This window comes from Hemitrygon akajei, chromosome 20 (assembly GCF_048418815.1).
Source record: "Hemitrygon akajei chromosome 20, sHemAka1.3, whole genome shotgun sequence".
In the NCBI taxonomy this organism is placed as follows: Eukaryota; Metazoa; Chordata; class Chondrichthyes; order Myliobatiformes; family Dasyatidae; genus Hemitrygon; species Hemitrygon akajei.
In genome coordinates, this window is record NC_133143.1 from 59,462,006 (window position 1) to 59,486,323 (window position 24,318).

Consider the following 24,318-nt stretch of genomic DNA (forward strand, 5'->3'; position numbering starts at 1 on the left):
CTATCAAGGTCTTTCACCATTCAATAGATTTCAATGAGGTCACCCCTCATTCTTCTGAATTCCAGTGAATACAAGCCCAGATTCATCAAATGCTCTTCATATGACAAGCCATTCAATTCTGGAATCATTTTCATGAACCTCCTTTGAACCCTCTCCATTTTCAGCACATCCTTTCCAAGACGAGGGGCCCAAGACCGCTCACAATACTCTCAAGTGAGGCCTCATCAGTGCTTTATAAAGTCTCAACGTTACATCCTTGCTTTTATATTCTAGTCCTCAGATAGCGTTTTGCAAACACCAAAGATGTGAACCTGAGTACGGCAGGAGACCTATTCAAACACATATTATCAGGAGGAATTAAAGATTGTTCAGTGAATCTGCACTGCATATCATTCGGTGTCCAAATGTCTTTTGACTAGAATTTCAAAGTTAAGGTAAATTTATTATCTACACCTGATGCTACCCTGGGATTCGTTTACTTGCAGGCATTCACACCAGAACAAAGAAATACAATAAAAATCAATCAATAAAAAGCTACACATGAAGATTGACAAACAATTGATGTACAAAAGAAGACAATCTGAGCAAATACTAATAATAAATAATGCAGGGAACATGAAAACTTGAAAGTGAATCTATAGTTTGTGGACTCAGTTCAATGTTGAGGTTCAGAAGCTTGTTGGCTGAAGGATAAGAACTGTTCCTGAACCTGGTGGTGTGGGACCTGAGGCTTCCGTACCTCCTTCCTGAAGGCAGTGGCTTGGATGTTTGGGGGGTGGGGGGTGGGGGGGGGGGAGAGTGATGGGTCATTAATGAAAGATGCTGCTTTCTTGTGGCAGTGCCCCATGTAGATTTAAATTTGCATGATCAGAAACTTTGCCTCATTTAAGCAGTTTCAGGAATGACAGTCCAGTTACATAATTTCTAATACTCTATTCATTTTCTGAAACGTTACTGATCCCTTCCTTCATGAGAAAGGACGAGATACACTTTCAGTGAAAACACACTTGGGCAGTGCTTAAATCAAAGTGGGTTCCCGCACATCTTTGCAAAACAGATGGAGTATTGAGTATAAGTGATAAAACACAAAGGGAGGTCTCTCATTAAAATGACATAATGCCCTTTTCACCCAATCTGTGTAAGAATCTTATTTAGCCACTAGCTTGTAAGATAACCGCATTGTAAACCAATGTTCTAGAAAATTCTCTCATTTTAGACACAACAGGAAGCACTGTCAAATATTTTAAAATTGCTGTAGTCTTGAGCCAAATCATGCACGGCCATTAATGCAGGCATTCAGTAGCTTGTGGGCAGCCAGCTGCAGGGACTCAATTACACCATGCACGTTCAGCACACTGAGGAATTCTCTCATTGGCCAGTGTCAACAAAGATGAGGGCTCTTATAAGCTGGACTCCCAACCTTGACGTCCTCCATCATCCATTTCACTCAAACTCTGAGCCAAAAAGTTCCTCAAACCAAAATAAATCAGTACAGTTTGCCAGATCAAAATCTCGCCCTTATTGACATGTTGCATCCTTGCTTATTGTATTTTAACCAAAGATTAAATTACTTCTGCAGCCTGACGTCTTCAATAGCAAAGCAGGGCTATAAAATGTGCAGCCTTAAAATGTCAAAAGTCTGGTGTATGAACCAACTCCGAATTTTGTCGAGCAGCTGGTAATGGTGGAGGAGGAAAGAAGAAGTTGCTGTGGATATGTTTAAGTGCTGAAATCAGTGTTGTGATGGTGGCTGAGCATGGAGCAATATCAACAGATGTACTCCCTGCTCATTCAGTGTGGCACAGAAACTAAGGATCTGTGGGGGAGAGAGGAAGAGAGTGCTGAGTTCCAATGGTCAGTCAATAAATCTGTAAGCATCCAGGCCTTGAAATCATTAATTGACTTGGTACTGACCTAATATCTGTGATGTAAAATATAAATTTGAATCCAGTGAGAATATCTTGTCAAGTGCAAGTGATTTGAACTGAGGCACGTGGAGTGTCTGTGGAAGGTGATAATCAAGCTGGTACTTAAACTGCGATTATTTTAAAGGCAGTTAAGCATACAAGAAGAGTGCCTAAAGTATTAAATATATGCTACCAATCACATTGCTTTTTTCTGAGCTGGCACTGGTTGATAACCACCATGGCACAGTAGCAAAGCAGCAGTTAGCTGTAAGTCAAGTCACTTTTTATTGTCATTTCGACCATTACTGCTGGTATAGTACATAGTATAAACGAGACAGTTTTTTTCAGGACCATGGTGTTACAAGACACAGTACAAAAACTAGACTGAATTACGTTAAAAAAAAACCAGAAAAAAAACTACAGAAGACTACAGACCTACCCAGGACTGCGTAAAGTGCACAAAACAATGCAGGCATTGCAATAAATAATAAACAGGACAATAGGCACAGTAGAGGGCAGTAAGGTGTCAGTCCAGGCTCCGGGCATTGAGGAGTCTGATAGCCTGGGGGAAGAAACTGTTACATAGTCTGGTCGTGAGAGACCGAATGCTTCGGTGCCTTTTCCCAGACGGCAGGAGGGAGAAGAGTTTGTATGAGTGGTGTATGGGGTCCTTCATAATGCTGTTTGCTTTGCAGATGCAGCGTGTAGTGTAAATGTCTGTAATGGCGGGAAGAGAGACCCCGATGATCTTCTCAGCTGACCTCACTATATGTTACAGGGTCTTGTGATCCGAGATGGTGCAATTTCCGAACCAGGCAGTGATGCAGCTGCTCAGGATGCTCTCAGTACAACCCCTGTAGAATGTGATGAGGATGGGGGGGTGGGAGATGGACTTTCCTCAGCCTTCACAGAAAGTAGAGACGTTGCTGGGCTTGCTTTGCTATGGAGCTGGTGTTGAGAGACCAGGTGAGATTCTCCGCCAGGTGAACACCAAGGAATTTGGTGCTCTTTACGATCTCTACCCAGGAGCTGTCGATGTTCAGTGGGGAGTGGTCGCTCCGTGCCCTCCTGAAGTCAACAACCATTTCTTTTGTTTTGTTCACTCAGAGACAGGTTGTTGGCTCTGCACCAGTCCGTTAGTCACTGCACTTCCTCTCTGTAAGCTGACTCGTCTTTCTGATGAGACCTACCACGGTCGTGTCATCGGCGAACTTGATGATGTGGTTCGAGCTGTGTGTTGCAGCACAGTCGTGGGTCAGCAGAGTGAACAGCAGTGGACTGAGCACACAGCCCTGGGGAGCCCCGTGCTCAGTGTGATGGTGTTGGAGATGCTGCTCCCGATCCGGACTGACTGAGGTCTCCCAGTCAGGAAGTCTAGGATCCAGTTGCAGAGGGAGGTGTTCAGGCCCAGTAGGCTCAGCTTTCCAATCAGTTTCTGAGGGATGATTGTGTTGAATGCTGAACTGAAGTCTATGAACAGCATTCAAACAGTATGTGTCGTTTTTGTCCAGGTGGGTTAGGGCCAGGTGGAGGGTGGTGGCAATGGCGTCATCTGTTGTGCGGTTGGGACGGTACGCAAACTGCAGGGGGTCCAGTAAGGGGGGCAGCAGGGTCTTGATATGCCTCATGTCGAGCCTCTCGAAACACTTCATGATGATTGTGTAAGATTGGGGTTCGATTCCCATCACTGTCCGTAAGGAGTTTGTACATTTCCCTCGTGACTACGTGGGTGCTCTGCTTTCCTCCCACATTCCAAAAGGATGTACGGTTAGGGTTAGTCATTTGTGGACATGCTACATTGGCGCTGGAAGCCGTCAGCGCATCTCGGACTACGGTCAAACATCTTGGTCTGCAGTCAAACAGAAGGTATTACAAGAACCCCCCCACCATGAGTCTTCACAAGAAGGTCAGTTTATTGTACCTGGAAACAGCAACGTCAGACTTCAATGTTCTTGGACAATCTTTGGACTTTATTGGCTTGGCAAGCAGCTAAACTGAAGAACTTCCAGCTGGATTCTCGGGATGTACAAACAGTGTAACTTGTTTGTACATCCCGAGGACTAGTGCTCCTCCATTCATTCTGCATCATCAATGTGACATCCACTGTGTGACAGGAAAATACTTGTGGTACTTCAATTAAGAGTTCACCAGTCCGTAGATATTTATCACTAATTGTCCCACAACCTATGGGCTCACTTTCAAGGGCTCTTCCTCTCATGTTCTTGATATTTATTGCTTATCTGTCTATCTATTTATTTCATTTCATTTGTATTTACGTAATTAGTTCTCTTTTGCACACTGGTTGTTTCTCTGTTCTGTTGGGTGCAGACTTTCGTTGATTCGATGATGTTTCTTGGATTTTCAAGAAAATGCATCTTAGGGTTGTATATGTACTTTGCTAATAGATTTACTTTGAGCTTCGAGGCAGCTTCTTTTACTTGTGTAATAAATGAAAAAAGAATGACAGGTCTTTCAATAATATTTAAAAAGTTGTTATGAACAAAATAAAATTAAAGGTAGAAGGAATGTAGCGTGACACAAAATATATTTAGTGTAAGTCTATTGGGCTTTTAATGAAAATGGAAATTGGAAGGAATTGCTTAGAATTTAAAGCTTAAGAATGGCCAAACGATAGACCCATCTCTGTCTCCCTAATCATTCTTCCTGCTTCATTTCTAAGACACAGAGAACAGATTGCCGATGCATATTGAGCAATATATGGAAACACAAACAACAGAACATTGATGCAAGATGATGTCACTCATTGCAAGGTGCTCCCTGTAGATCTGCTCGTTACTTCTGCGATAATCATTCTACGCTGCAAAATGATTCGATCTGTGTGAGCAGAATGCAAGACAAGCTTTTTACTGTATCTTGGCAATAATATGCCAATACCAAAGCATAAAACTAGATACTAAACAGTACAAAATATAACATATTAAATTGTGTCGAGTTGTGTTATTAAGATGAACCAAGATTCCATTTGCCCTGTTATGGACATCCCACGATGCAATCCAGAGTGAAACAGGGAGCGTGCCTTGGTACACTGGTCAATATTTATGACTTAACCCAAAGAATATTTAGTTGTTATCCTGCTGCCTTGTCTTTAACACTGTGACTCCTTGAAGCCAATAGCAATACCAATTTATAAAAAAAAAATGCCTTCCATTTTAGACTAAGTGATGCACCATCAATAACTCTCGGAGACGGGAGGCGAACGATAGGCTTTTATTAGCAGCAAAATGGAGCACAGCATCTCGGAGACTGGGGGGGGAGCAGTGCCTCCAATCGCCTTTATACCGGGGTCTGTGGGAGGAGCCACAGGAGCAGTCAACAGAGGGGCGTGTCCAGACAGGTATACGTAGTTTACCACACCAAGTAAAACGTGTGAAAGAAAAGCTGTAATCTGCTGAACAGATTGAAAACTTCACAACACAGTGTTGGATTCGGGTGTAAAATTGCTATAATTCTTGTAGTTTATGCTTGTTTACTATAGTCTACTATGCTTGTTTGTAGTTTTATATAATCATCTGTGTACATACAATTGGTCAGAGTATTTTCCAGTTGTTAAAGTATAGTTACTTTGTTTCCAGTCGCAGGTGTCATTCACTTGAATCTGGTCATTTTATAGGCTAATTGATATTATCACTATCTGAGTGTGAGCCAAACTTGGCTGCTTTTTCCCCTTTTGTTTTTGTTCTCTCTTCTACATTTTTCGCTCTTGTAACACTTAGTAAAGTGGCAGTGAACTGTATCGAGACTGCGGCAGGTGCGCATGCGGCTGATCGATCACACGGTGAATCGATTGGGCCTCCTGTGCACAGAGCCAATCTCCCTTGGCGCGGGATTTAGAGTGTGCGCGTTTTCGTCTCAGTGAGCTCCCAGCACGCACCATTACTTTATCATACCACTCTGTTGTCGGTTTTTGCCCCATGCGTCGCTAACAGGCTGGAAGCAACAAGCTTTATGCCTTATTTTTTTTTTAACTTCTGAAGAACCTTTGGATCACGGAAGCATCAGGATACAACACGAGCAACTCCAATTCCTGAACCGAGGTCAGGCAACCCAGAACTGCCAAACTTCAGTGTGTCGATGTACAAGAAGCTGAGCTTCAACTCATCGTCGGCTCGGTACCCACCCACAGTGGTCCCTGTTCAATAAAAACAGAGTGGGTGCAGCACTAAGCAGATCAGGCAGCATGGAAGGAAGGACAGTTACATTTTCAGGGCAAGGACCCAAAACAAGTTGCTTGGAGGCTGGAGAAGAGATGGATAGGACAAAGGACGAGGTCAGTGACGGGCAGGTGAAAAGCTGAGGCCAGCGACTAATAAATAGCTGATAGGGTCCTGAATTTAGGTACAGAGATAACAAAAACACAGAAGTGTGTCAGGGCTCTGGGAAATACCCTGCACTTCAGAGCAAGACTGTAGAGAGAATGAAACAGCTAATAGTACAGACTGATTACTTAAAACAAAACTAGCCAGTTCTGATACAAATAGAGAATTTCATATTGAGTCCAAGAGACTGGTGTGATTAGATGAAAGGTGAGGGGCTCTTCCTCAAGTTTGCATTGGAGAACTGGAAAATTCACCGAATAATTGCATTATATGGGTAATTATATAAAAATAAAAACAGGCATAGGAAAGTTAAGCAGCAACAAGTACCATATATCAAAATTACACCCTGATCCAACACTGTATTGAAGTTCCCAATTTGTAACAAGTACCATATATCAAAATTACACCCTGATCCAACACTGTATTGAAGTTCCCAATTTGTTTCATAGGTGAGAGCCTTTCCTCCGCAAGTCTTACCTAGCCAAAAACAGGAGGCACTTTTGTTTTGTAATTGGTATTGGATTCGAGGAGTTACATCTGTAACGTTAAAAACCCAGAAGCAAGGTAACAAATATTCTGTGAGTTGAGACACATGTATTGACCTGTGCACACCCCCTGCTCCTCTTTGGAATGTATCATGGGACAGTTTGCTGAGAGGGAAACTTTGAATTGTGTTATAGAAAAGTGGCAGGAGGTCACAGGCAATCTGCTCACAGTGGGATGGGGAGTTAAAGTGACAGGCAACTGGATGCTCGGGGTTCACCTCTGTAAACTGTGGTTGGAGCTCCAAAATGTGGCCAACTCCACCCGATCCACAAAGCAGTGGAGAGCACATTGTGAGTCATGAATGCTCAACACATTGGATGGAAGAAGTGAATGGCTGCTTCAACTGAAAGGACTGTTGGAGTCATAAAGTGGTTTAGAAATTCATAGAGTGGTATAGTATGGAAAACAACTGTTCAAACCCTTATACAGATCAGGGTAGAAGGACGTCCCTTTAGAACAGAGATCAGGAGGAATTTCTTCAGCTAGTGGGTGATGAATCTGTGGAATTCATTGTCACAGAGCCATGTAGAGGCCAGGCCATTGGGTGTACTTAAAGTGGAGGTTGATAGGTTCTTGACTAGTAAGCATGTCAGAGGGTACCAGGGCGACGGCATGAGAATGGGATTGAGAGGGATAATAAATCAGCCATGATGGAATGGCAAAGAAGACTTGATGAGCTGAATGGCCTAATTCTGCTCCAATATCTTATGGTGTTATGGTATTATCGTTACTTAAGCTAATCCTATTTGCCTGCATTTGGCCCGTAAACCCACCTTATCCATGTAGTAGTCCAAATGTTTTTTTATTTTAATCAGTGTAACATAGTAATTTAAACATCGTCTGTCTGTGTGAAGGGACCGTGGGAGGGAGGGAAGAGGCTTATTTGTTTCTGTTGTTATTGGTGCTGCATGTGTTGTGTGTTGCTGTGTTGTGCTTAGCTTTCTCTGCATGCTGTGATGGTGCTGGTATGTGAGATGACTCTTGCGGGCTGCCCCCACCATGTTCTTGGGCGTGTTAGTTGTCAACAGAAGCAACACGTTTCATTGTTTGAATGTACGTATGTGTGATAAATAAATCTGAATCTAATTGCACCCACCTCCGTCACCTCCTCTAGCAGTTCATTCCGTACACCGACCATCCTGTGTGTGCGAAAATTCTCCCCTCAGACCCTCCTTAAACGCTTCCCCCTCTCACCCTGGATCTCTGTCTTCTTGTGGTGAAGGACATGGTGAAAGGGCAACTGTGTCTCTTGCAGTTGAACAGAAGGACGCTATGAGAAAGGGGGCAGTTAGTAGCGTGGTTGGGATGGAGCATAGAGGTCAGCGTAATGCTTTACAGCGCCTGCCGTTGTCTGAAAGGAGTTTGTGCATTCTCCCCATGTCAGCTTGCGGTTCCTAGGGCGTTCTGGTGTCCTCCTGCTTTCCAAAGACAGTTGTGGCATGCTATGTTGGTGCTGGAAGAATGGTGGCACATGCAGACTGCCCCCAGAACTTCCTAGGAGTGTGTGGTCGTTGAAGCAAATGGCACAATTCTCTTATATTTTGATGAACAGCGCTAGTGGAACTTCCCCTTTGGAAGTTTTTATGTTTTATTGTTATACAACATTGAATCACTGTGGATTTAATTTGCCTTTTTTGATACTGGTCAGCAGAAAAAGACTCTTTGGTGTCAAAGTGAAAATGGATCTCTTTAAAGTGATCTAAATTAATTAGAAATATAAAACTTAAAATAATTGATTCTCCCCCCCCGCCCCCCCCCCCTTTAGTATGACACGCCAAATCATCAGTGGTGCAGCCAATTGGTTTTAGAAGTCACACAATTGGAGATCTGTTTTTGGAGACCTACAAGGAACACTCCAAGCAACTGTGCGAAAAAGCACACGTAGGAGATGGACACAAGAACATTTCCAAGTCACTGACTATCCCTCGGAGTACAGTTACGTCAATCATGAAGAAACGGAAAGAATATGGCACAGCTGTAAATCTGCCTAGAGCAGGCCGCCCTCAAAAACTGAGTCACCATGCAAGAATGGAACTAGTGAGAGAGGCTACTGAGAGACCTATGACAACTCTGGAGAAGTTACAAGCTTCAGTGGCTGAGACGGGAGAGACTGCATATACGACAACTGTTGCCCGGGTGCTTCACCGGTCGCAGCTTTATGAGAAAGTGGCAAAGAGAAAACCACTCTTGGAAAAAAAACTCATGAAATCTCAGCTAGTTTGCCAGAAGGCATGTGGGAGACTCTGAAGTCAGCTGGAAGACAGTTCATGGTCTGATGAAACCAAAATTGAGCTTTTTGCCCATCAGACTAAATGCTATGTTTGATGTAAGCCGAGCACTGCACACTATCAAAAACACACCATCCCTACCATGAAACATGGTGGTGACTGCATCACGCTGTGGGGATGCTTCACTACAGCAGGCCCCGGAAGGCTTGTGAAGGTTGAGGGTAAAATGGATGCAGCAAAATACAGGGAAACCCTGATGCAGTCTGCAAGAGAACTGCGACTTGTGAGAAGATTTGTTTTCCAGCAGGAAAATAACCTCAAGCATAAAGCCAAAGTTACACAGGAATAGCTTAAAAACAACAAAGTTAATGTCCTGGAGTGGCGAAGTCCAGACCTCAATCCAATTGAGAATTTGTGACTGGACTTGAAAAGGGCTGTTCACTCACAATCCCCAAGCAATCTGACAGAGCTTGAGCAATTTTGTAAAGAAGAATGGGGGAAAATTGCAGTGTCCAGATGTGCAAAGCTGATAGAGACCTATCCACACGGACTCAAGGCTGTAATTGCTGCCAAAGGTGCATCTACTAAATACTGACTTGAAGGGGGTGAATACTTATGCAATCAATCATTTTGTGTTTTATATTTGTAATTAATTTACATGATTTCTCATTTTGAAAAAGTCTTTTTCTGTTAATCAATGTCATAAAAAGCCAAATTAAATCCAGTGGGAGTCAATGTTGTAAAACAATAAAACATGAAAACTTCCTGGGGGGGGAGGAGGTGAATATTTTTATAGGCACTGTATATGCAATAAATACTGCTCATCTTTATCTTTAGATGGAATGAGTGAGTTGCAAAGGAGTTGGTGGGAAGATGTGTCAGTGGTGGGATCTCATTTAAAGCTGAACAAATAGTGAAAAATGTCATCTCGAGAGGACCTAGCCTGGGCACAGTACATTGATGCAATCACAAAGAATGCATCAGCAGCATCTATTTCATGAGGAGATCTGGTAACCAAATATCCAAGCAAATTTCTGCAGTTGGAGAGCATTCTGACTGGTTGTACCACAGCCTGGTGCAGAGGCTGCAGCGCACGAGATCGAAAGAGACTGTTGAGGGTTGTAGACTCAGCTATGTACCTCCATTATGGACACAACCCTCCCCACGACTGAGCACATCTTGAATAGATGGTGCCTCACGAAGGCAACATATGACCCTCACCATCTCGGATACGACTGCTTCTCATTACTAACATCGGGGAGGAGATACAGGAGCCTGAAGACCCACATTCAGTGTTTTAGGAACAGCTCCTGCCCTTCCACCATCAGGTTTCTGAATGGCCTATGAACCCATGAACGCTCCCTATTTTTGAGCTATTTATCTATTTATTTTTGTGACTTATGAAATTTTTAAAATGTCTTGCTCTGTATTGATGCCACAAAACAAAAAAAAATACAACGTATGTCAGTGATAATAGACCGGATTCTAATTTGGATTCTGATCAGAGGCCAGTGGGGTGAAAAGTGTGTCGCTGGGGATTCTGTGCTTTGGATCAATGGGTCATGAGATTCCACCATGTGTCACATCATCTCATACATTCCTTTAATCATGGTTCATCCATTTTGCTCAGGAGGAGAAGGGCTGAGAGCAGAGTTGAGGGAAATAGATAAGAAGCGGTTAACTGCGCTGTCAGGTGTGGTCAAGGGAAAGGCAAATTTCAGGAAGAAGGAAGACTTCCTAGAGGCACCAGTTTGGAAAGCTCAGTCATCTAAACAGATATGATGGAAGCAGGCAAAAAGTTAAATGCTAGATATATATTTGGAATTGGAGGAAAAGTTGTTTAGTGTAAGAGCATGTTTACTCAAGCAAATGTGTGTACTGGTGGAAGGAAACTGTTTGGGTTGCTGCTCAAAGAAGAATCAAGGATGCTCAGGATATCCTCACATGGGGTGGAGTGTGGAAGGACTGTATGTCTCTAAAAATATATCTAACTTATTTAGCAATTTACTATATGCCCTATATCTGCCTGCTTCTTGAAGGAGGAATATAATGGTCCTTACTGCAGGCAGTGTGGGAGGAAGTATAATCAAGAAAACAGGATGTTTGTCACCAGCCTGCCCCCTGACCTGGAAACACAGATCCAGAATGTGAAGAGAGAATTTCAAGATGGACCATGTGCAGGGTAGAAATTATACCTGTTGCTTTCTGTGTCTGTACAGAACTAAAAAAAAATCATTATTTTGCTGCAGGTTATCAATGTAGCTGAAAATGAGGGAGAGGTCACAAGCTCTGTAGTGAATTAGTCATTCTAAACAAATTTCTCCGTCTTTGATGAGACTCTGGCGCCTGACACATCTTCCCACCATTTCCTTTTCAACCCACTGGCTTACGTACACTTCCATCAGCACCAACCACTCCCCTTCTCCTGGAGCTTTCACATCTGACTGCAGCACTTCAGTGATCAAAACAGGCCATTGCATTTCTACTTCAAGAAGCAGGCAGTTATGGGGGTGAGTTTCCCCCGCTTACCCCTCTGACTGAGAAAGAATTGATGGAAAAGTTTACCCAAGCAAATACACGTCTTGGTGGAAGGAAGCTGGGTCACTCCTCAAGGAAGAGTCAGAAAATCCTCTGGATATCTTGCATGGGATGGAGGACTGAAAGCCCATGAAAATATATTTCCTTTGCTGGGGGGGGGGGGTCTAGAAGAAGGGTCATATTCTCAGAACAAGGGGTAATCTATTTAGGATTGATGAGGTAAATTTTTGTCATGTGGTGTTGATGATAATGTGGAATTCCATACCTCAGACAGATGGTTATACTCATTTACTGAGTTCATTCAAAATAGGTCATCAGCTTTCTGGGTATTAAGGGAATCAAGGAATATGATGATAATGTGGGAATGTGGCATTAAGACAGAACACCTCAAAATATCTACAAGGATGTCTGAGGAGGCTTAAAGGTATTGGTTTATTATTTTCACAAGTACTATGACACAGTTTGTGACCAGGTGCTCCGGCTCCCTCTCATATTCCACAGATGAATGGGTCAGGGTAGTAAGTTATTGGCATGCTATGTTGGTACCAGAAGCATAGTTTCACTTGCAGCTGCCCCAAGTGCAAGTTCATGTTTAATTATCATTCAGCCATACATGAATAGAGCCAAATGAAGCAGCATTTTTCCAGGGCCAAATTGCAACATACATTACCAACAGCACTTAGTGCATAGCACATATGGTTACCATTTCAGAAAGATGTACAGTCGCAAAGAAAAATATATACAGTCCAAGTCCCTGAACGGCATGAATGCTCCACTGAGCGAACACTGGAGAGCAGCACCGAGCAAACAATGGAGGGCAGCAGTGACGGGAGGGGCCAGGTACCAACCTGGTATGGATTTCAATGTGGCCCTCAGAGGCTCTCCTACATCACCGTGGCATCTCCTCTCCTGGACTGCTGCAGCAGGCGAGCCCCTAGCTTTGGCCTGGTCCTCACCACAACTGAGGTGACACAGCTCCCCCTCACCAATAAACCAGTATCCCGGACTTGCAGTATTCTACATTACTAGTGTCCAACAGGGTCTTGCGATCCCAATAACATCCAAGACAATCACTCGCACTGTGCACTGTCACAGTACAACGTCCCACAACAAGTCCGGGCAACAACACTACAACGACACACAAGTCCAGCTCCACTGCTATTGAGCAACGCGCTGATGGGATGGTCCTGCAATACCTGATGTTGTTAGTGTCAGCTTGCGACTGTGGGGGAGAAAAAGGGCGTACAGGATGAACAAATAGCCTTTGATTGGCTGCCTCATCCAAATGTGCTGCCTCACTGATTTGATTTAATGCCAATAACGCTTTTCACTGTACATTTCAATATACATGTGACAAGAAACTAAATTTAAAAACCTATCTTGTAGTTCATGTCATTACTCAGTACATTAATTATACACGGTCTATTCTCCCCCATAGAGAATAGACCTCTTATCCTCTAATCCCCCCCCCCCCCCCATCTTTTTATTCTGGCATCTTCCCCCTTCCATTCCTGTCCTGAAGAAGGGTCTCAGCCTGAAACATCGACATTACTCACTTCCACAGATGCTGCCTGAGCTGCTGAGTGTCTCCAGTATTTTGTGTGTGTTTTTGATTTCTGACAATGCTATTTGGTCCTAATCTAAAATACCATTTGTACCCTGCCACCCAGCACTTGTATGTCACTTGCTGTTTGGCTCTATGACAAATATGTTATGTTCCATCCACACTGGATCATGAGCAATACAATAGGATATGGCTTTGAAAAGAGGAGTAATTGAAAATCAAAGTGCTCCAATGAATTGTACTTTGCTCTGGTACTTTAGATCAGCCAAATGGACAGGAATAATTACTTGTTAGACTTTCATACGTTACTAAATGATTTTGGTTGCTGAAGGAAGTAAAATTTAACAGTTTGATTCTGCCACAGTTGTTTGGGTGGGAGTGTGTGCAGATGGAGAAAGGGGAAAGGTGGCTTGGTTTTGTCTTGCTTTCTGTTCTGTTTAATTGCACGGTGGGGTTTCCCTCCTTCCTCCTTTCCCCTACACCCCACCACACCCCTTCCCCTGTCCCCACTTCTATGCAGCACCCCTCTTCATTCTCAGCGTTGTATTGCCTCTTGTAAGTAGCCAGCCAGCCTGCTCATCTGGGTAGACACTGTCATAATAAACAAAAGATCAGAATCAAAATTTCACTGGCATATGTCATGAAATTTGTTTTATGGCAGATTTAGAGTACATTACATAAAATAGACTATAAATTACAAGAAGAAGGTTAGAGTGTATGAACAGATAAGTAGTGCAAAAAGGAGAGCAAAAGTAATGAGGTGGTTCCTGGTCCATACAGAAATCTGATGCAGAGGGGTAGAAGATATTCCTAAAACATTGAGAGTGTGTTTTCAGGATCCTGTTCCTCCTCCCTGATGGTAGCAAAGAGAGGAGGGTATAAATTAATGGCCTCAATAATAAGCCATAATGAAGCGAGGATCATCTTGATCACGGATGGAGAATTCTCAGGAAGAAACTCTGGCAACAGTTGGAACTGACTTCTGGGAAAACAGGAGTGGCTTACCTTTGCTTAGGATGAAGTTCAAGTTCAATTGCCATTCCGCCTTACTAATGTATACACCGAAATGAAACTGTGCTTCTCCGGGGCCGGGGTGCAAAACACAGTGCCCGCAACTCACAGCACATACAGACACAAAATAATATTAGCACAAGTCCCTGAGCGGCACGGCCTGAAGGTTGATGGTGCATGGAATGTCATCCTGGAGACATGTTTCTGCAAAAGCAAGCGCACAGCAGTTCCTCACCTTGCCTTGGGTCAGCCTCAAACAAAGAGAATCTAGCTTGTCTTCTGGGGAGCAGCATCAATGGGAGAGCCTGCTTGCATAGGCCAGCTGCTAACCCGACATAGATTCTAGCACAGCCGCCACGCCTCTGCTCTCTCCCACACCACCTCCCCTCGGTGGCTGTAACTGGCGTGGGGGCCTAGTCCATGCAGCAACCAAGGAGATGGTGGTGGACTTTAGGAGATCTAGGCCTCATATGGAGCCAGTGATCATTAATGGAGAATGTGTGGAGCAGGTTAAGACCTACAAGTATCTGGGAGTACAGTTAGACGAGAAGCTAGACTGGACTGCCAACACAGATGCCTTGTGCAGGAAGGCACAGAGTCGACTGTACTTCCTAAGAAGGTTGGCGTCATTCAATGTCTGTAGTGAGATGCTGAAGATGTTCTATAGGTCAGTTGTGGAGAGCGCCCTCTTCTTTGTGGTGGCGTGTTGGGGAGGAAGCATTAAGAAGAGGGACGCCTCACGTCTTAATAAGCTGGTAAGGAAGGCGGGCTCTGTCGTGGGCAAAGTACTGGAGGGTTTAACATCGGTAGCTGAGCGAAGGGCGCTGAGTAGGCTACGGTCAATTATGGATAACTCTGAACATCCTCTACATAGCACCATCCAGAGACAGAGAAGCAGTTTCAGTGACAGGTTACTATCGATGCAATGCTCCTCAGACAGGATGAAGAGGTCAATACTCCCCAATGCCATTAGGCTTTACAATTCTACCGCCAGGACTTAAGAACTTTTTAAAAGCTATTATTAATGCTTTTTGAGATAGTGATTTAGATGCATATCATATTTTTTACTGAGTTAAGTATTGTATGTAATTAGTTTTGCTACAACAAGTGTATGGGACATTGGAAAAAAAGTTGAATTTCCCCATGGGGATGAATAAAGTATCTATCTATCTATCAACCAGTGCTATGCATCTTCCCCACCATCAGTCTCACCAATAAGCAGGACTTGCAGTATTTTGTATTACCAATGTCCATCAGGATTTTGTGATCAAGAGAAAAGTACTTAAGCCACCATTTGGTGAATCTGGTGCGGCCACTGCAACCAAGCGCGCCACCATCTTACCGGAAATTGGATGGCTTGATGAGAATGCTACAAGTTGAACGTCCTGTAATGTGCTTCTATTGAGTTGAAAGAAAAGAGCCCTAAAAATAAAGTCATTTAAATATTAGCTTTATTTGTCGATTATGATACAATCTTCCCTCATAATTCCCATGCTTAAATTTATTCAAGGATATCACAAAAAGTTCTATATTTAGACCATATTGTTTCCATTGAAATCCAAGGTCATGCACTCATTGCTAATTTAGGCTCAGCGCAGGGATTTCACCAAATGCAAATGGTAGTGAACAATGTATGACTCATAATATCCACGACTCGTTTTCAATTTGAGTTTGCTCAGTGACCTTCACAAATGGTTCAAATATTTTTACTGCATTGCGTGTAATTTTTAAAATTGTCTGGCTGTTCACAAAAATTCCATTATAATCTCTATTTAAAAAATAGAGTATTTGAAGAGCAGCTAGGGTTATGGGACCATGTTTTGATTCTAAGAAATCAGATTATCTCCATCAGAGGAACAGGAGATAAAATTATTTCTAGGAAACTTAAAATATTCCCCAATTATCTCCCTAAAGTGAGCACTGGAGTTATCATATGAAAACCTAATTTGAGCCCTCTGCTTCTCAAGGCTGCTCAATGGTTTACTGGTTCCCTTTGACATGAGAGAGTGTATACGGTGTACAACCTGATATTCTTACTCTTCATTGACATCCATGAAACAAAGAATGAACGACAGGAAAACATTAGAGCCTTAAAACCCGCCCCCCCCCCCCACTCCCTCTCACGCACAAGCAACAGCAAAGCATCAACTCTCCCCCAGCTTTCCCCAGCAGGAAGCATCAGTCCCCACCAGCCAACCGTAATCTAGGTTAATCAAAAACTACAGTCCATAACCCACTACTTCGATAAGCCACAGGCTCTCTCCCTTACTACTGCTCTGCTATTTAATAAATTTATGGCTAATCTGATTGTAACTCCACTGTTCAAGGTAACCCTTCTCTCTCTTCCCATCAAGAGTCCAAACATGATGCATGTTTTTATTTACAAATGCACAGCAATATATTAGAAACTTACTTTTGTGAATGAATCTAAAAAGGCTTCTACTCGACATCTCATACTGTCGATGCACTGGGATCAAGAGTATTTAATATTGGTCTGCAGAATGCCCTTCCACTGATTGACGACTCTGCATAGAGCATTTGGAGCTGTCAAACTTTTGAGGCTGGAATCTGCTGACACAAGAATGTTTTGAATATTATTGGGACACCTATTCAATTGAAAGGTTTCCTGTGGCTCTTGGGTGCTTCAAACTGAATTGTGTACTTATACTGGCTGCTAAATTGGGTTCCATAATCTACTCTGCTTCCTCTCCATTCCACCCCTCCACCCAACTCTCTCTCTAGGTTTTGTCTACTTTCTTTGAAGACATATGGGGAACATACACTCAGTGGTCACTTAATTAGGTACAGGAGTGGAACCTGATGTGGTCTATTGCTGCAGCAGCCCATCTACTTCAAGCTTCGATATGTTGTGCATTCAGAGTTGCTGTTCTGCGCACCACTGTGGTAACGTGTGATCAAGAAACTGTGTGTGAAGATCCCAGGAAATCCGCAGTTTCTGAGATACTCAATTAGCCCATTTGCTCATTGCACATTTACATGGAGACGTAATGTAAAGATTTTTACTCCTCGTGTATATGAAGGATGTGAGTAATAAAATCAATTCAATAAACTCTAGAGACTTGTGCGTGAAAACCCCAGGAGATCAGTAATTTCTGAGATACTCTAACCTCTCCATCTGGCACCAGCAATCATTCTGATGCCTGTTCTGAACAACTAAACCTCTTGACTATTCTGCATGCTTTTAGGCATTGAGTTGCAGCCACATGATTGGCTGACTACAATAGGTATTTGCATTATCGAACAGGTATACTGGTGTATCTAATAAAGTAGCCACTGAGTGTATGTTGTACCAACAAGACATGGTCTCTTCTCATTACTACCATCAGAGACAAGGCACAGGGACCTGGACACCACACTTAGTGATTTGGGAATAGCTTCTTCCCCTACGTCAGCTGATTTCTGAATTATCCATGAATACTAACTTGTTATTCCTCTTTTGATCTATCCATCTGTCATTCTATCGATTGAAAGTTATAGTAACTTTTGTCTTGCGCTGTACTACTGTCAGGAGACAACTAATTTCACGATGTACGGTACTGTGCAAAAATCTTAGGTGCATATAATTAGCTGGGGTACCTAAGACTTTTGCACAGTGCTGTAGTACTGTACTGCTGCCACAAAAAACAAATTTCATGACCTAAGCCTGATTCTGATATGGGTCTCTATTGTGGACTGAGAGTGGGAAGGGGTCAGAGAGAGGGGAATCATGATTGGGAAAAGGGGAAGGGAGAGGGGAGGGAGCAGGAAGAACCAGAGAGGTAATCTGAAATGATCAATAAACCAATTGTTTGGAATCAAATGACCATGCCTGGTGTCCCAAGGCTGGGTATGTCTGTACCCGTGCCAATCCCTACCCCTGGCACTCCTCTGCCAACTTTCCAACACCCCTGCTGTGCTGCTGCACCCTTGCCATTCCCAACATCCTTTGCTCCCGCTGGATTTACAAACTTGCTGTCCACTCCACATGGACAAATACAGAATTATGCAGAAGTCTGAGACTTTTCCATAGTACTGTTGATGATGGCTGGTTCTTCACTTGTGCAGATCAGGAGGGAAAACTCCATCGCTATAGGACTTTTCTTCCTGCCTGTGCTGCGTAGGTTGACAGTGAGGATCAGTGCGCGCGGACCAATTCCACTCTTTAGTCTGGGGGACGTTCCACAATGACACAGTGAGCTGCAACAACCACGGTGACCGCAAGGCTGTAGGTTGAGTATCGGAGTTCTCTCAGACAGATGCCAGACAGGGCTAATGAGTCCCATCTACCCAGGCTTGGTATCGGAGCTGTCCTTCTCCTAGGCTGGTGAGCCCAGCCTGCCCGCCTAGTTATACCGCTGGGCACTCGGTTGCGCCATGACCTAGCAAACGCAATAGGAACAGGGGCGCCACCTTAAGGCATTGCTATGGGCACAGAGTCCATATGCGAGCAACCTCCTGCACCTAACAATGGTCCTGCAGCGATCACTACACCTGGAAAGGAGAAGCTATGGGAGATGCTTCACCTTCCTTAAGATCTAACCCACACTCATCCGTCCCCTGAGTACTGTATGTCAGTAATAAAATCAATTCATTATCTCTGGTGACCATTTCTGGCATCTATAACCTGATTCTGATTACATAGCATCAGGCACTTGACTTGCACCTCCACACAGATTATATTCCAGTCTCTACAGTGAACGGTAATCCTCTTTTCCATTGTATATTTATATTAAGCATCTTTGGTTTCTCCTTGATGCCATATTTGCTAATAATGTTTATATATATCCAATTTCCTTTCTAATTTAAGGCCTGTGCTTTCATTAATCTAGGCACGAAGCATTGTCGAATTCACAATACGGTAGATTCTGGTTAATTAGGCCATTAGTTAATTGGAGCAGCTGCTTAGTTGGGACAACTCCTAAAGAACAGATAGCAATAGAGGAAAACAGTCGGGATTCCTTTCGTTTATGAGGGACACTATGCCGCTTAATTGGGGCAGGAGGCTTTTCGAACAAGTTCTCTCTACCGTCAGTCGCGTGCACCTAGACAGTACACCAGGCTTAAAGAGAACAGTTTTAAAATTGTGTCAGTCGAGTGCGTTTGTGTTCAAAAAACAGTGATTTTTGTCACTGATAATTGATAGTAAGCAGTAAGACAATTCTGAGCAATTTTGCTCACTGCAGTTTCAAATATTCAGGTTTATAGATGCCAGAAATAGTCAGGAGAGATAATGAATTGATTTTATTACTTCAGCAAGTTAGGGACTATGAAGAATTTGAAGATATTGACAGTCATCTTGAATATTACAATGGAAATGTGGATTTGGAGGGTGCATCGTTGAAAGTCACACGCACTTGTATACACGCGACTTTCAACAACGATATCCTCCAAATCTTTATTTGTTGGCAAAACAGTTATTACCCCTCAACCAACAGGCTCTTGAACCAGAGGGAATAACCTCACTCGACTTCCCTTGTCCCATCGTTGAAATGTTCCCACAACATTTTGCCTCATTTTCATGGACTCTAATCAATCAAAAGAACACTGAAGGAATTCCTCCATCGATAATTACTAGGGACTACTGCACAGTTTTATAGTATTGTAGTAGCACTGAGAATGTTCTCATTTGTTCTGTATTATTTAAAATCTTAGTTAAACAGGATTTTGTCTTTTTTTTAATATACCTTTTGAACTTTTTCCATGAAAGTGGCTAACTGGGGCAGCCACTTAATTGGGCCAAAATGTACTGGTCCCAATGTGTCCCAATTAACAGAAATCTACAGTATTTGTTATGTTCCCCCTTTGATGCAATTCCACTCTGTTTGTTTCTCAGTCTCTTCAGGGCTTTAATTTTGGAATTAAAATATCCTTTTATTGGGAATGCATGTGTTCTGTATCCTTAGTATCTCTTCTTGTATTATTCCTGATGCTTTGATTTGCCTACAAATAACTTTTTGCAGCCAAACTTCAATAGATCAGACAACAGCCAAATAAAATTGGCCTTACTCCATTTGGCTGCTAGTCTGCCTTTGTCCTTTTCTAAGAAACGTCTAAGTACTAAACATAATTGAATGAGGTTTTTCTTCCAAAATGCTCCCACATACCCAACTTAACTTTCTGAAAGTAAGTTGGAAGTCACTCTCTCTTTTTGGGTTTACTATATATTGAAACTTTTTGAAGACCTTCCTTAAAATTTGTTTCAGTTTTCATCATTTTACTATTTCTTGCTTCAGTCCAGTATCTGTACTTCGGATCAGTTTTCTGTTTTCGGCCATGAGAAGCCACGTGTAAATGTATCTTCTTCAAGGGACATATGCTCCGAGGTCACTTTATTATCTCATCAGCTAGTCACATGGCAGCAAGTCACTGCGTAAAAGCATGTAGACATGGTCAAGACATGGAACCATCACCTACACTCAGTGGCTGCTTTATTAGGTACCCCTGTACACCTGCTTGTTAATGCAAATATCCAATCAGCTAATGGTGGCAGCAACTCAATGCATAAAGGCGTGTAGACTTGGCCAAGAGATTCAGTCGTTGTGCAGACCGAACATCAGAATGGGGGAACAAAGTGTTATAAATTACTTTGATTCTGGAATGATTGTTGGTGTCGGACAGGGTGGTTTGAGTATCTCAGAAACTGCTGATCTCCTGGAGGTTTCACGCACATCATTCTCTAGAGTTTGCAGGGAATGGTGTGTGTAAAAACAAAAAAAACCCCCACACACACACACACACACACACACACACACACACAGTGAGCAGTAGTTCTGTGGGCAAGAATGGCCCAACTGGTTGAAGGTGACAGTAACTCAAATAACCACATGTTGCAACAGTGGGGTGCAGAAGAGCATCTCTGAACGCACAACACATCGAACCTTGAAGCAGATGTGGATGGGCTGGAGCAGCAGAAGACCAGGTATAGGAGGTACTTAATAAAGTGATCACTGACTGTACTTTGGCTCAAGATATCTTCATTGAAAAGCCCACCTACTTCTGATCTGTTTTTATGCATTTTTTGATTCAATAGTGTGTCAAAAATTTTATACCCACGGAGGGATATATCAAGATGGTATATCAATCAGGATGGTCATTTATCTAATTCCTCATACATACACTGTGAGCAGGTTAGTCGCTGGGCTGATTTTCAGAAAGAAACTTGATAGGAAACTCCCTGTGTGGAATTGGGAGGTTTTGGTGTTTTCATGCCTTGTTATTTCAAATTGTCGTGTTTCATTATTTATTGTTGAATCTGAAACTAGTAGGCATGAAAGTTGTGTTTTCTTTTTACCAATTTTTATGAAATTGATTCTGTAAATTTCCCTCGGCTGATTAATTTATGTAGAGGTTTGTGATTCAGCGTGACAGTCATACAGTGGTATTCAAATCAAAATGTTTTCTGCTTTGTTTGTTGCCAGTAAATAGGTTGTGTTGTATGCTCTATTTTCCTTACTTGTGCATGGAAGTTCATATGTTGCTGACTGTAAAATGTAGTTGGATACCTTTCTGTCAAAGGAAGACAAAAGGCCTGCTTATTTTTGAACTGTGAAATTGATTTGTGTTTGAAATTCTTGTCTTGTCATATCGGTTTCTCTCTGAATGTGAAGCACACTACATTAACTTAATTTTTTTTTAAAGTTAATGTGGCTCAGGATTTTAAATACTTTGCCTGCTGACTGCCCAGAGGTTGAAGGTTTCTGGTTGGGTGCTTGGTAAAGTGAGCTGTGTGTGGCAGAAACAAGGAAGGTCGATTGATTTTAGCAACTGAGTCGTGTTCAAGGCCGTAGGAAGTAGGAACACGAGTAGGCCATCAGCCTTGCATGCCTGCTTCAATGAGCATTAGGATCAGTGCTGATCCAACATTCCTCAAGTCTTTTTCTTGCCCTCTTCCCAAAATTATTTACTGATTGGAAATCTATCCTACCTCACAATTTTCATGACTTGCAGCCCTCTGAGAAGAGAAATTCATCCTCACTTTGATCTTCGAAGAGCACCCTCGACCTCTAAATCTGGCCCCTCCATGAGAGGAACACCCTCCCAGCATTAACACGAGGAAGTCTGCAAATGCTGGAAATCCAAAGCAACACACACACAAATTGCTGGGTGAACTCAGCAGGTCAGGCAGCACCTATGGAAATGAATAAACAGTCTGTGTTTTTGGCCGAGGCCCTCCCATTATTTATCCTCAACATTACCGCTCATACTTCTAAATTACAATGAGTAGCGAACTACTTATTTAATCTTTCCTTAGAGGAGGCCTCTCCATTATTAGAGATTATCCAGGTGAACCTTCCTTGAACCCCTCCAGTTTGCTCACTTTCCTGATCAGAACAAAGATTGGTAAACATTGACGATGGCAAACTTATGCAGACTAAGGCTATATCCAGCGACAGGGCTACAGCACAGTTTGCCACCTGTGAGGGAGTACAGAGGCAGAGCTAGTGTGCTTGACGAACCTCTGCTCTCTCCCGCACTGCCTCCTGTCCCTCCTCCCCCAGGTGCCTGTCTGAGGCATTTTGTGAGGGACTCAAAGATTAGCACTTCTTTCTCTTGACCATGAAGAAAAAATAATCCAGAAACTTGCTTTCCTGAGCTGTCTCTGTCCTTTTTATTAACGGTCTTGGTAAATGTAAAACAGAAGAGGAAGTGCCACAATTTGTGTTAATTAAAATCCTTTCAGCACTGGAGGCCAGGCTGGAAGAGTTACTGGACCTGTGAGCCTATAGCTGTAGCAGCTGCACCACAGTCATAACATTTACCTTCTCTGCGTGGTTTAATCTTTAAGCAAGCAGCTGATTTGTCTAATGAATCCCTAACACCCCCCAATGTTAATACTGCCTTACATTGACAAAACACAGTGGGATTAACATATTATCTGAAATGCACTCTAAAAATGAATGATTGAGGAACTGCTTCTTCCCCTTTGCCATCGGATTTCTGAATGGACATTGAACCCATGAACACTAGCTCCCTACACACACACACACATATATGTTTTCATTTTTGCATATACATATTTGCATTTTCATGAAAGGTAGATTCAAATATGCGTGAAATTCCTTCTAACTACTAGCGACTAAATGAAATGTACAAATGATATAAAATGGCCAACTTGGAGACGTGATATTAAGTAATCAACAGCAGCAGTGAGATCTAGTAATTAAAAATAAAACAACAAACCACACCAGGAAGGACATAACACACACACACACACACACAATCAATACATACTCACACACAGTTACTGTAATTTACAGTTTTTATTGTTACGTATTGCAATGTACTGTTCTACATATCAACAAAATTTCACGAGCACATGAAGTTCCTCCAGCATTTTGTGTGTGTTGCTTTGTATTTCCAGCACCTGCAGATTTTCTCATGCTTGTAACGAATTTCATGACCCCCACTGGTGATAATAAACCCGTTTCTGGTTCTGATTCTGAACTTCTGCTTGTTTCAAGTCAATGGCACCTCTTAATGAGTCACTTAGGACACGAGAACTTTGATCGCAACTTTAGACTCGAGTGAGTCAGGATAGTGTCAAATCAGTTGCATGGTGATGAAGCCAAAGAGAGCTCAGTCAAAATGATAAACACAAGAGGTGTTACCACTGGAAGAAATGTGGCAGCACTTGCAGGCAGCCCGGCACAATCCTCGCTGACTCGATTTCACATAAACAACACATTTCTCTGTATGTTACGATGAACGTGTGCCGACTAAAGATAATCTTCAAAGCACACACAAAATGCTGGAAGAACTCAGCAGACCAGACCTGATGATGGGTCTCGGCCTGAAGCGTCGACAGTTTATAGATGCTGCCTGACGTGCTGAGGTTTATTGTGAGGCAGAAAAGAGAAAGGCACTTGTCTGTATTATTTTGGACCTCATGAAAGTTTGTTACTGCTTTTGCAGATTGATTTTTAAGGTTATTCCAACTTCACTTAAAATTAAATGGTCTGGCCCTCTTGAGGTTCCCAGTAATTCACTTGTCAAGTGTGCGAGCTACCCTTGGATTTGAGCCCTTAATACCTGGCAAAGTGATTTTAGTTGTGGTGGTTGTAAGGTAAGGCCTAAAGTAAGCTCCCTGTTGCCTAACAAGCTGGAGAAACTGCATTGAAGAGTAGAAGGAGAAGGGGTAACCTTATTGAAGCAGTCAAAGTTCTGAGAGGGCATGAGAAGTTACACTG

At 42.7% G+C, this 24,318-nt stretch overlaps 1 protein-coding gene and 1 long non-coding RNA gene across 7 annotated transcripts in view; one reads left to right on the top strand and one right to left on the bottom strand.

Moving 5' to 3' along the window:
• The window catches only part of bcl2b (BCL2 apoptosis regulator b), a 153,803-nt gene that overhangs the window by 93,142 nt on the left and 36,343 nt on the right, over positions 1-24,318 (top strand). The window contains exon 2 of one of the 2 annotated variants that reach the window (XM_073024389.1): positions 16,874-17,004. The exons of the other annotated variant lie outside the window; for it this stretch is intronic. Within the exon in view, the coding sequence (XP_072880490.1) occupies positions 16,874-16,933 (60 nt within the window). The 3' untranslated portion in view covers positions 16,934-17,004. Of the gene's footprint in view, positions 1-16,873; positions 17,005-24,318 lie in introns of those variants that run through there. 2 annotated transcript variants of the gene reach the window in all.
• Positions 1-24,318, bottom strand: part of LOC140713827 (uncharacterized) — a 112,431-nt gene that overhangs the window by 45,634 nt on the left and 42,479 nt on the right. Inside the window, exons 1-4 of one of the 5 annotated variants that reach the window (XR_012095744.1) lie at positions 22,056-22,162; positions 16,545-16,699; positions 15,474-15,553; positions 2,080-4,742 (exon numbers count right to left, since the gene is read on the bottom strand). The exons of 2 other annotated variants lie outside the window; for them this stretch is intronic. This is a non-coding gene — a long non-coding RNA (uncharacterized lncRNA). Of the gene's footprint in view, positions 1-2,079; positions 4,743-7,616; positions 8,061-15,473; positions 15,554-16,544; positions 16,700-22,055; positions 22,163-24,318 lie in introns of those variants that run through there. 2 more of the 5 variants (XR_012095741.1, XR_012095743.1) reach the window with 2 other exon arrangements.